General features: G+C 49.6%; 1 protein-coding gene across 1 annotated transcript in view; it reads right to left on the reverse strand.

Moving 5' to 3' along the window:
* DNAH9 (dynein axonemal heavy chain 9) overlaps positions 1–12,478 on the reverse strand; it is a 146,045-nt gene that overhangs the window by 95,554 nt on the left and 38,013 nt on the right. The window contains exons 33-38 of the mRNA XM_086857114.1: positions 11,496–11,623; positions 10,388–10,496; positions 9,676–9,823; positions 7,852–8,026; positions 5,567–5,740; positions 3,821–4,028 (exon numbers count right to left, since the gene is read on the reverse strand). Coding sequence (XP_086713240.1) covers positions 3,821–4,028; positions 5,567–5,740; positions 7,852–8,026; positions 9,676–9,823; positions 10,388–10,496; positions 11,496–11,623 — 942 coding nt within the window. The remainder of the gene's footprint in view (positions 1–3,820; positions 4,029–5,566; positions 5,741–7,851; positions 8,027–9,675; positions 9,824–10,387; positions 10,497–11,495; positions 11,624–12,478) is intronic.

Below are 12,478 nucleotides of genomic sequence, written 5' to 3' on the forward strand. Positions count from 1 at the left end.
GACAGCCGGGGGGGTCAGGCTCTGCTGCCAGGGAACAGGGACAGGAGGAGAGGGAACGGCCTCAGGCTGGGCCAGGGGAGGCTCAGGGGGGACAGCAGCAGGAATTTCCCCATGGAAAGGGAGCTCAGGCCTTGGAAATGCCCAGGGAGGTTTGCAGTGCCCATCCCTGGAGGTGTCCATGGAATTCCTGGAGGTGGCACTCAGAGCTCTGGGCTGGGGACAAGGTGGGATGGGGCTGGATGGGCTGGGAGATCTTTTCCTGTGAGTCTCTTCACCAGACTGAACAGCCCCAAACACCTCCAAGTCCCCTGATTCCCTCCCCAGCATTACCCAAATCTCCAGATAACCCAACAAGACTCAATTCCACCACGAGCTGTCCCATTCCCACCCAGTTTCACACACGAGTAAAGGAGAACATGGAGAGAAAACTTCTCATTTGGAAGCTCTGGAAAATTCCCATTTGTTTTAGCAGAAGGCTGAGGTTATGTGTTGCTCTAGATTGTGGCATATTGGGAATATTTACAATGCTGGAGTGATATTTAATGCAAATCACCCCACACTGCTGCACAAAATGTTTTATAGGTTATTGATTTCCTTCACTGTGGCCTGAGCAACCTTGCCTGCCTCAGGAAGGGGCAAAGCAAACAGCAGCAGCTTTTCTGGCTCCTGGGATGATTTTCCTGCCAGGGGCTTTCTTGGAGCCCATCCTCACTGCCAGGTGCTCCCAGCCCCCCTGGAGATGGAGGCAGAATTTGTTTTCCTGGCAGAGTTTGGGGTTATCACCAGTCCTGGGAGCAGCAGCATGGCGAGGAGCAGTCCTGTGTAATTAGGGACAACTGGGAGTTTTGATAACAATTTTGTGCAAATGCACACTCCAGCCATTCCTTATCAAGGGCAAAAGTTATTAGGGAAAATTTATATTCTGGCTTTTTTTTAAGACCACAAATCTTTTAAAACCCCATTTGTTTCCTGCTTGGGTGCCCTGCAGACAGCCTGGTTACCCACTAAGAATTCAGCTGTTTTCTTGTCACAGACACTTCTGCACAAAGCCATGAATTGTGCTTAGAAAAATGATAAATTTTTCCTCAGTGGAGTCTCTCTCCCCCTTCACTAAAACCACAATATTTGAAATTTCTGGTAGCAAGTCAAATTAAGTGTTTCAAATAAGCATTTAATTTAAATTTAATTAGGCCTTAATTAACATATAAAATCAGCCCTTTTCGAGGTTAAACAAGGATGCAGGAGATTCATCATAGTGAAATGCAATTACTGGGGATGAAGTGACATGTTTGTGGAAGTTGCATTTTAATTCAAAGCTTATCCCACAATAATCCTGAAGGGTCTCTGCTCTGGGCTCCTGACATCCCCATCAGCCCCTCAAACACTCACTGCACACCAGACTTGGCAAGTGTGGCTCCTCTCACCCTGATGGCCAAGGGGGAAACAACACCCAACCCAAAAAAACCAATTTATTGTCATTTTCTCCAGGCAGATGTGGAGTGGGAAGGTGGGGAATGAGGGCAGGGGTAGCTGATGGAGGAGCACCCCAGAGATCCAGGCTCCACAGGAGGTGGGATTTAGTCACAATACACCAAAGAGAATCCCCAAACTGTGCCCAGGCTTGGGCACAGAGACCTTGCCTCCTTTTAACCCCTTTTGCACATGAAAATCTGTAAACTACAGGTCCACAGAGATTGTTTGAACCACATCCCTGAAAAGTGCAGCTCTGCACCTTAAAAATCTCCGTCCCAACTTGGCTAAGAACTCCTGGCTTTCAGGTTGGCTCTTTCCAAAGTAAATAAAAACTAAAATCCCAAACTGCTTTGGATTCACATTTTACAAATCTAAAGAGGCACCTGCTGGGGAAGGAAAAACAGCAGCCAGCTGACAAACTCTACAAAAAGGGACAAATTAACTATAAAATGAGCAGTGGGGAAGGATGCCAAGCAGCATAAATCACACTTGCCTGCGATGAAGACGTGCTGGGCTCTGCAGAGGAAGGAAGGGGAGGGCTCAGCCCGGAGCTCAGAGCAACAGGGACAGCCTATACCTGCCCCACACCTGCACACACTCACCTGGGCAGGTGGGGAGCACCAGGGTCCCCCCAGGCAGCTCAGCCCCCTCCCCAACCCAGAGCACTTCCCACTCCAGGAGGAAAAGGAGAAAGGGAGGCTGCAGCCATCACGCTGCCCTTGGCTGTGAGACTTGCCAGAAGGGGAGGTTTTACCCATTTTCTTCTTGAAGGACAAGTAACCCAAATAATTTGCTGAGTGCAGAGGCACCAGCAAGCCCAGAAACCTTCCAAGCCTGCCCCAGAGAGCAGATGTGGCCCCACAGCACGGCCCCAGAGCATGGGTCCCTTCCAGCTCAGAATTTTCTGGGATTTCAGGACATTTAGGTTAAATCCAGCTGCATAAAGGAAGCTGTGTGGTTTACAGTGACTCACAGCTGTAATTCAACTCAAACCAGGTTGCTTTGTTACTGGTTAATAAATACATGTGAAATGATTTTATCTCTTGTTGGACACCATTCTAAAATGAGATACTTTTCAAGAATTTCCTGCTTTTTCTTCATCTCTGGAGAGACTACACAGCAAAACTGACTCAACCTCAGTCTCAAACTTGATTTTTCACTGATGTTTCAAAATCCTCATGGCAATATTCTTATGGACTTTCCTGGGGCCAGAAATTCCTTTGGGGTCTGAGCCCCAGGTCAGCAAGCTCTGTGCCCCTGGGGAGGGGCTGGGCCCTGCTCCATGGACAGGTTGGGCTGTGGCAGGGTAGGACAGCCCCAGGAACCAGCCCTGGCTTCCATATCCATTAGCACCATCCTCACTGCTAATTGGGATGCAATTCCCATCACTGCACCCTGAGGACAGCTTGGATCCTCTCCAAGAAACCCATCTCGTTCTTCCATTGCAGCACGTTAAAGACACCCTTCACGTCACAGACAAGCCACAAAAACCACAGCAGATTGAAGCCTGGCCTTTGGCACAGCCCCGAACCAGGGGGTTAAGAATGCAAATTCTCAGGTTGGAAAACATCTCCACAAAAACCAGGGCTCTGCTGAGCAGAGTTTCACTGTGGGATTGTCAGTGTGCCCACAACAACACGAGCAATTCTCCCACGAGTCTTTCCTTGAGCTTCCCTGTGCACATCCCGCTCCAAACCCCAGTGGATGCACCAGGAATGTCACAGAATCACAGAATCACACAGAATAACTAAATCACTGAATCACAGAATCACACAGAGTCACAGAATCACACAGAGTCACAGAAGAATCACAGAATGTCACAGAATCACACAGAATCACTAAATCACAGAATGTCACAGAATCACACAGAATCACTAAATCACAGAATGTCACAGAATCACTGAATCACAGAATGACAGAATCACACGGAGTCACACAATCACAAATAATGGCAGAATGACACAGAATCACTGAATCACACAGAGTCACAGAACCACACAGAATCACTAAATCACAGAATCACACAGAATGACAGAAGGACAGAACCACACAAAATCACACTGAATCACATAGAATCACACACAGTCACAGAATCACAGAGTCACACAGAGTCCCAGAATTAACCTGGTTGGAAAAGACCTTTGAGATCACCGTGACCCGTGACCCAACACCTCCTCATCAGCCAAAGCCAGCACTCAGTGCCACATCCAGGCTTTCCTTAAACACCTCCAGGGATGGTCACTCCCCCGCCTCCCTGGGCAGCCCATTCCAGTGCCCAAACACCCTTTCTGTGGAGAGATTCCCGATCTCCAGCCTGGAGCTCCCCTGGCACGTTTGAAGAGCTTACCTTGCAGCATGGCAGAGGTGGTGTAGTAGTTGAAGGGGACCTTCTTGACGAGGAAGAGGTCGGTGTCCAGCGAGCAGAGCGTGTCCCCCAGCAGCACGGACTTGCCGGTGCCAGCAGCGCCCACCAGCAGCACGGGGCGCCGGCGCTGCAGCAGCCTGGCCACCAGGAACCGCAGGCGAATCGTCTCGGCCGTGGGCACCAGGCAGGCCTGGGGGGCACAGCAGCCACCTCAGTGTCACCTCCCTCGATGATGATGCCTTATGTTTTCAGATTTTAGATTTTTCAGCCTCTGTACTGCGTTAGGGTGTAACTCTGAACTCCATACAGAGTGTTGGTAAGCTCTCTTCACATTTTGGTCAGATAAAGCAATCCTTCCAGGCCTGAGAGCCAAGGACACCCTCTGCCTCAGGGCCCAAAAACCATAAACAAAAGTGAATTGGGAGAATGTGACTTCATTACCTGAAGCTGGAATTGGAGGATTAACCCCTGATTGCAAATTGACCAAACTTATTTCTGCCTGAAAAACTCGTGACCATCTCCCAGCTTGGGTGCAGCCCCTGGGAGGCTTTGACAGCCCAAGGTGAATTTATTGAAGGTCTTTAATAAAAACCCACTTTATTCTCTTAATCTTGCCCACTCTCTAAGTAGCCATTCCAAGGCATCAATGCCATGATGATGTTTTTCCTTTCCTTTTTATGCACCTTTTATGTGTTCTCAGTATTCCTGCAATTCTTTAAGCCTGGTGTCTTAGCATAGTCCTGGATTCTGCTTGGCAAGAAGACCAAACATCCCAAAAGCCTCACAAGTGGAGGCCAGAAAGCCTTATGCTGTCTTGAGAAGCCAGGGTTTTCTCCAGAACATATCCTACAAACTAGGACTAAACCCATCTGGGGAGAATAGTTTAAAATAAAAAGATGTCATGCCATCCATTGGAAATCTTTGTAAGAAATGCTAATTTGCAAGGTCTATAAAATTGTATATGTGGTATACCAAGGGTGTGCATTTCAACATATTCCACCTTGACAAATTGTTGCACCTTAAAGATCCTTATTAAATACCAAGGTAAAAATCCTTTTATATCCCTTTACTGTGTCTGACAATTGTAGTATGAAGAAAAGGCATCACCACCACCCCACAGCCACCTCCTGTGAGAGCCAGGAGTGAGTCAGGTGAGCCCAGCTTCCAGGCTGCACTGGGGAAGGAATGATCTGCTGCTGCCAGCTATTAAATGAAATTAAATGAAAGACTAAAATCCATCTTTCCAGCTGAACCCCTGGGAGCAGCATCTGGACCCCTCCACAAAATTACACCTTGCTAAAACAGGGATGATTTTCACAAGTCATCTGCTCACTGTGGCACTTCTGAAAAAAAACAGAGAGGTGCAACTGGCAACCACAATTCACTACCTGAGGAACTCTTTTCTTGGCCCAAACATAAACCCATCTCTATTTTCAGCCACGGAGAATGACAACAATGGAGTCTCTGAGGCTTTGTCCCTGCTCTGTCTCACCACTTCTCCCTGGGCACAGCAGCTCCCTGCCCCTGCTGAACATCACTCATATTTGGAAGATGGATGGAGGTTGTGCTGCTACAGTCAAAGCACAGCAAAAAAGATGGGCAATTGAGCTGTATCCCATAAAGAATTCCATCAGAGCCTGCCCTTTCACCAGACTTCACTGAAACACCCACATTCACTCAGTAAAACACAGGAGCTCCCCCAGCCCAGCAGCTGCAGGGGTCACCTACCTGCAGTGGCACCTCTGGATCAAATTCAAACTGGGGAAGAAGTTTAGACCAAGGCTCAAACTTCTTTGTTTCTGGATCAACATAAAAGTCAAAGACTGTGCCCTGAGAGGGAAACTTGATGGTCTTGAATTCTGTCACCCACCACTTGCTGAACTCCACTCTGTAGTCCACGAGCTGCAGGACAAAAGGAGGAAAAAAGAGGCAAATCTGGAGAAATTCATTAGAGATGGAGAATGTTATTTATCCCCGTCCACCAGAGTGGGATTAGTCCTTAAAATATATTCCACATCTTAACAATCTTATCCTTTTTCCTATTATTAAGTCTAATTTTTCACTTTCTTCATTTTTTCTCATCACTCCTATTTATTCCCCTAAATAATTCATCCTCTGTGTTGATCACTCCTAGTATGTCTGAGATTAGACAGATGGATCAATTTGAAAAAGAGAAATACGTGCCTATGACTAAACAGACACTTGATTGATTTTTGGTGCCTACTTCTTCCAACAGACAAGGACACCACATCCATCTCCATCCGTGGCCATGGGTAGTCAGAGCATGCATACCAAATCTCTTCCTCATAAATCACACTGCCCTGCAAACACTTGGCTGTTGGATTCTGGCCTCTTTTCAAGCAGGAGCAGCAGGACTGCAGACCCCAGTTCAGCAAAGAATGGGAGAGGCACTGATGCCATAGAGCCCAGCTCCTGCTTTCCTGCTCTTCCCCTCTCTGTCTCTCCATGCATGAGGATTTTCAAGCATCTGAAATTTTTGGGAGCTGGGGTGACAGTTTTTGCTTTAGACACTGAGTCAGGATTTTCAAAATGTGCTTAGTCCCCTTCCCTGCCTCAGGTTCCCTCTGTGAAACTGGGCCAGGCACTGTCTGAACCCTTCCCACGCAGAGCACAGGGACTGCAGCCCTCACTCAGCCCTGGGCAGAAACAGGGGGGGAAGGAGGGGGAAAATGCTGCTAAAAAGATGTCTGGGAGAGAGCAGATGCATCACTGAGCCAGTTCTAGCAGCACAGTTTGCTCCTGGGACATCTCTATTAGGTGTCTCCTCCCCACAGCCACCCCAGGGCTTTTGGGGCCAGGTGGGACCATGGACAGCTCGGCCTCCCTCGGGAAACCCGGCTTTGAACTGTGTCCTCTGCCAAGCTCCCCGAGCCACCACACATCAAAAGACCAGAGGATTTGAAAAACACATTATTAGCATCCAAGATTCTGCAGTCTCGTGCTACCCAGAGAGGCAGAATGACTGTAATCTCCTTTCTCCTGCTGTCACGACTCCTCAGCCCGGCAGCAGAAGAGGGATGTGCAGCGCTGCTAAAAGCTTTCTCACAGTGGTGCCTCGCCCTGCTCGCAGTGCTGGGAGGGGCTGAGCCCTCAAGTGGAGTGGTCCCAGCCCCAGATCTATTGCCAGAACGGTGTCGAGCTCAAACTGCTTCCTTAACAAAAACCCCATATGGATTTCTGCTAATTTCAGAGCCTGGAAATGGCAAATCTATCATCTGTTTTTATAGAGGGGCTCTGCTCCCCACCAACAAACATCGAGCAGTGGGAAGCCTTCCAGCCTGTTTCTCCTGACATTTCAACAGCAAAAGGTCACCAGGAAGGGCACCTTCAGCAGGGAGCAATAAACAGCTTTTATATTGGATCATTTTTCATCAGGCTCCCCCTCGCTCGGACGCTGTGTGCTCACGCTCTCCTCCCTGACATTTACAGAGCAGCACAGGCAGCAACGCCCAGAACCCTCCCAGAAGGATGCTGAGCCTGCTCCCAGCTCCTCCTGCCACACACCCAGCTGTGCCAAGGCCCTGCCACTCCAGGACTGACAGCCATGGCACGGGAATGCCACGTCCAAGTGCCACCAGCTGCACCCCAGCCAGACCGAGGGGCTGAAGTTCCTGCCCAGCTTGTGCTGCTGGGTGAGGGCCAGCCCAGCTCCCTGGGCTTGAAAGTCACCCTGACAGAAGCCAGGCTGTGTTTTTCCCAGCTGGCACACAGGGAATGGAGGGTTAAGTTCTCCACAAGGAGCACAAAAGCTGGTCTCGCTCTCCACAGCCTCGAGGTGGTGGCACCAAGGGAGCACCAGGCTGAGCTTGGCCATTCTCCAGTGTTTCCCCCTGGATAATGAGGCCTTTCACAAAAGGGATCATTTAGTTCAGGTTTCCAGGTCAAACAGCATCACTGGCACAGCTTTAGGGAAAGCAGAAGAAAGTAGGAGGAAAAACAAAAGGCAATAAAAGCTCTCCTGAAAGATGCTGATGTGGCACCTCCCTTCTTACCTGGTCCTGGAACATGGACCCACCGAAAGCCCAGACAGCAGCAAAGACAAAGTAAAGTTCATAAAGCTCCTTGGGACAGTCAGGAGGTGTGTTGTCCTCCGTCAGGAGGCATTCCAGGAGGTAACACAGCATCTGAACCATGCTCTGCTCAGGAATGGGAATAATCTTCTTAAATCTGAGGGATAGAAATGGAAAACATAATTGGGAAATATAACTGGGTGAAGCAGCAGGGTTGGTCCCAGCCCAGGAAAGCAAGGCAGGAATGCTTTGCCAGAATATCAGCATTTTCCTTGGCAGCAGTGGGTGTCTCATTCCCTGGAAAAGCACTAAGAACACCCATCCTCTGCCTGGCCCCGCTGGCACTGGCACACACACACGTAATAACAGCAATCAGAAGTTTCAGGCATTTAAAAACTTTGATCCTCCTGAAAGAAATAAAATGGAGGAGTTGCTAAAGGCAATGATTTCCTGGGAACGCGAGGAGTTCAAAAGCGGTCAAATAGAGGAGTAATAAAATAAAACCTTTCATCTTGCCATTTTACATTCGTTTAAGCTACACTTACAGAATTCCAAACTAATATTGTAGCAGCACTGAAGTCCTCCATAAAGTAATTAGAGCTATTTGAAAGGTTGGTTCTACAATTTCTGAATTAAGCAAGCTACCAAAGTACTCAGCTCAGGGATGGTGCAGCTAATCCTGGGGATTTCATGGTCTGACAATTGTTCAGCAGAGAGAGCTGGAGATGCTCAATGGGCTTTGCTGCCAACAGCTTTAAAGTTTGGGCATCCAGAGAGCAACTCCCCAGCAAGATTCCCAACTCCCAGTCCCAAGGAGCAAGGCTTGCACTCAAGCAGCTCCTCCTGACACCTCCTCCTTGGGGCTGATGGTGCCCACGTTCAGTTGTTCACTGAATTTTCTTTATTTTTTTCTATTTTTTTTTTTTTTTTAATGAAATTGCAGGTATGGGGAGCAAGCAGAGGATGGAGAATCACACAATCATAAACTAGTTTGGTTTGGAAAGGAACCTTTAAAAATCATCTATTCCCATCCCTGCCATGGCAGGGACACCTCCCACTGTCCCAGGATGCTCCAAGCCTGGGATGCACTGCCAGGGATCCAGGGGCAGCCCCAGCTGCTCTGGGCACCCTGTGCCAGGGCCTCCCACCCTCACAGCCAAGAATTCTTCCTAATACCTCATCTAAATTTCCCCTGGTTCAGTTTAAGAGCATCACTCCTTGCCTTGTTTTTCACACTCAGTGGTCAGTGTCCAGCCATGGGACACCCCCAGGCTGGATGCTCACACACTCAGCTGTGCTCAAATGCTTCAGGAAAGAAATCTAAGAGAGAACTTCCCATGGAGCAATCCCACCCTCAAACACCAGCTTCCCCCTCATCCCCAAAGGGCAGGAAAAGATGTGGGGAGAGGATAGAAGATGATCTGCTTTGCATCTTCCACACTTTCTTTCAGCAGTGTTTTGAAATCTTCTCTACTCACCCAAAACTTGTGTAGTGAACTCAGGTCTGACCTGACACATCAGGAGAGGCTTTCCCTTTAGGATCTCCTGGATTTATTCTCCAAGAGATACAGAACTGGCACAAGCACAGGAACCATCAAATCAATATCCAAGGAGAACCAGATCAGACCAGCCAAGGATGGGCAGGAGCATCAGCTGCCTGCTCACCCCAATTTCGTGGAGCTGAAGCCAATGGCACTCGGGGCTCCTGGAGACAAGGAGGCCACTGGGCAGCCCTGGAGCAGAGCTGGTGTGGAACATGGGGAGTGACCACCTGTCCTCACCAGGGGACACAGCCTGCAGTGGTACCTGGCTCTCAGGGTGTCCAGGCACACGGGCAGGTACTTGTCAAACAGAATGGTCAGGTTGGCTCTCTCAGACTGCACCTCCCGCCCGTCAATCCAGCTGCTCACGGGGGGATTCCAGCCCAGATCCGAGGGGTTGAGGTACAGGATCCCTTGAGGTGCAGGAGAAGAGAGAAGAGTGAGGACACAGCACAGGCTCTCCCTTTTTCCACCAGAAACCTCCAGCTGAAACTGAAACCCTGTCAAGCACACCTGGTCCCTCATCACCTGCCCCCTGCAAGGAGATGTAACTCAGGACACCAGCACACCTCTCATGACCTGCCCCAAATTTACAACATGGTATTCCCTGAGCCCTGCTATTGCTCTGGGCCCCAGACACCAGGGGACACCTCCATTCCCTGTTCCCATGCACTGCTGCAAAAGATCAGGAGTTCTTTGGGGTACAGGCTGCTCTCTCCTCAGCAGCCCCACACGGAGCTGTGCAGGGGTGTTGTCTCAGCAGTGCTGCAGCCAGGACCCCACAGCAGCAGTAGGAACACTCCAAGTACACCCCCAAGGGGATGACAGACCCCACGTGGACTCAGGATCCTCAGTGAGCCTCAGGAACACACCCTGCACGCCACAGGCAGCTGTGCTCCCAGCCTGGGAGCCTTCAAAGGGACCACGAGCAGACAGGGAACAGCCCAGTGGCCCCTGCTGCGAGGGGCAGGACTCACCTGCCCGGGACACGGTGGCCGGGGTGGCCGTGCGCAGGTGGCTGATCTCAAACAGCAGCCTCATGGTGGGGTTCAGAGGGATCCTCTCATTGCTGGCCAGGGTCAGCACCTGCATGTGCAGACAGACAGACAGACAGACAGCCTAGAGCTCTGCCAGGGGCAGGAATGCAGAGCACTGCTGAGCTCGGCTGCCCAGCCCAGCAGCAAAGGGCTGCAGCCCCAGCAGGACACGGGGGGTTCTGCCCCTCTGCCCCATTCAGACCCCACCTGCAGAGCTGCCCCAGCCTGGGCCCAGCACAGGCAGGAGCTGGAGCTGATGGACAGAGCCCAGAGGAGGCTCCAGGATGAGCAGAGGGATGGAGCAGCTCTGTTAGTTTAGAGAAAACTGGGGTTCCTCAGCCTGAAGAAGGGTCTGGGGTGACCTTACTGTGGCCTTTTGGTACCTGAAGGGGCTTAAGGAGAGCGACTTTGGACAAGGGCCTGGAGTGACAGGACACAAGGAATGGCTTCCTGCTGCCAGAGGGCAGGAACAGATGGGATATTGGGCAGGAATTGTTCCCTGGGAGGGTGGGAAGGGCTGGCACAGGTGCCCAGAGCAGCTGTGGCTGCCCCTGGATCCCTGGCAATGCCCAAGAGACAGGTCTTAGAGCAGCCTGGGATGGTGGAAGGTGTCCCTGCCCATGGCAGGGGGTGGGATGGGATGAGCTTTAAGATCACTTCCATCCCAAACCACTCTGTGATGCCATGACATGATTTCTGAGAGTCATGGAATGGTCCTTCTCTCTTCAACAACCCAGAATCCAAAGCACTCCCTCAGGGTGGGGAAAAGGCACAGAATTCTGTCCCTACCCTACTTCTAAATGGCCTAAAGTTATGATCAGGACATTTGTGATTACTCATGAGCACGACTCTCCAGAAAAGGGAAATTCCAATGAAAACAAGCTCCAAGTTATTTCCCTCATGCACCATTGCCTTTATGCAATATGGTTTGCTGTGTCTGAAGAAACACAGCTGCATTATTCCAGGAGATGTTATTACAATCTGCATTTCTCCCAGGCTGAATCACACCTGACAAGGAATACCTGTTTCTTTACCTTACATCCATTACCTTATTATCATCCATCACAGTGTTAAGAGATTCAATCCACATTGGATCAATATCTCCATCTAGTACCATCCACTTGGGACCATCATGTGAGATGTTGGCCAGCTCTCTCATGATTGATGAAAACAGTCCTGGGAGGGTGACACGAATATGTTGATGAACAATGAAGTTGTTACCTGCTCTACCAGATTTTTCCAGCAATTTCCTAAAAATTATGCTTTGCCCTTAAACATTCATAGTTCTTTGCATCTGGACATAAATAATACTAAATAATGATATCGGCTTTGAAGGAAAATAAAACCATATTATCAGAGTTATTGTCACTGAGAATGACTGTGGGCCTATATGAGTTACATTCCCACTGAAAATCATAAGACACAGGAAAAATGAAGAGCAGACACTCAGAGAAAAACCCCACAAACTACACAGAGAAAACCATCTGAATACACCTTGGAAATTCTTAAGTTTGTTTTTTTTCCTGTGGCTTGAAGTATATCAGGAAAATCAAGATGCTTTAAACACTAGGTCATGGCTTTAGTGAGACTGAGGGGAGAACAAGCCCAGACTGACATTGAGTGACAGAAGGAAATGTCAGTAAAATCAAGGAGACAGAGAATATACAGAGTCTCAGGGGGAGTAAATAATGAATGCTAAGAAGAGCGAGAAGCTGGGAACAGAGCAGAAGAACTGCAGGGCAAACAAGAGCTCCACGAAACCATCACTCTCCTCCACACGAGGAAATACCTAGGGAAAGGCTGGTCTGCATGAAGAAACACCAGGCAGACATTAAAAACAGCCTCTCTTCTGGTGATTTGTGCCAGGCACGCTCTCTGTTTCTCCAGGACCAGTTATTCCCTCAGGATCCGGGTCAGGAATCGCCCGTGGCATTGCATGACCGAAACAAAGCTTGCGCACAGCAAATTCAGAACAGCTCAGCCCCACAAAGCTGGGGTCAGAGAACACCTCCCTGGCCCTGCCTGGGCTCC

This window comes from Cyanistes caeruleus, chromosome 19, assembly GCF_971803275.1.
Source record: "Cyanistes caeruleus chromosome 19, bCyaCae1.hap1.1, whole genome shotgun sequence".
Classification (NCBI taxonomy): domain Eukaryota; kingdom Metazoa; phylum Chordata; class Aves; order Passeriformes; family Paridae; genus Cyanistes; species Cyanistes caeruleus.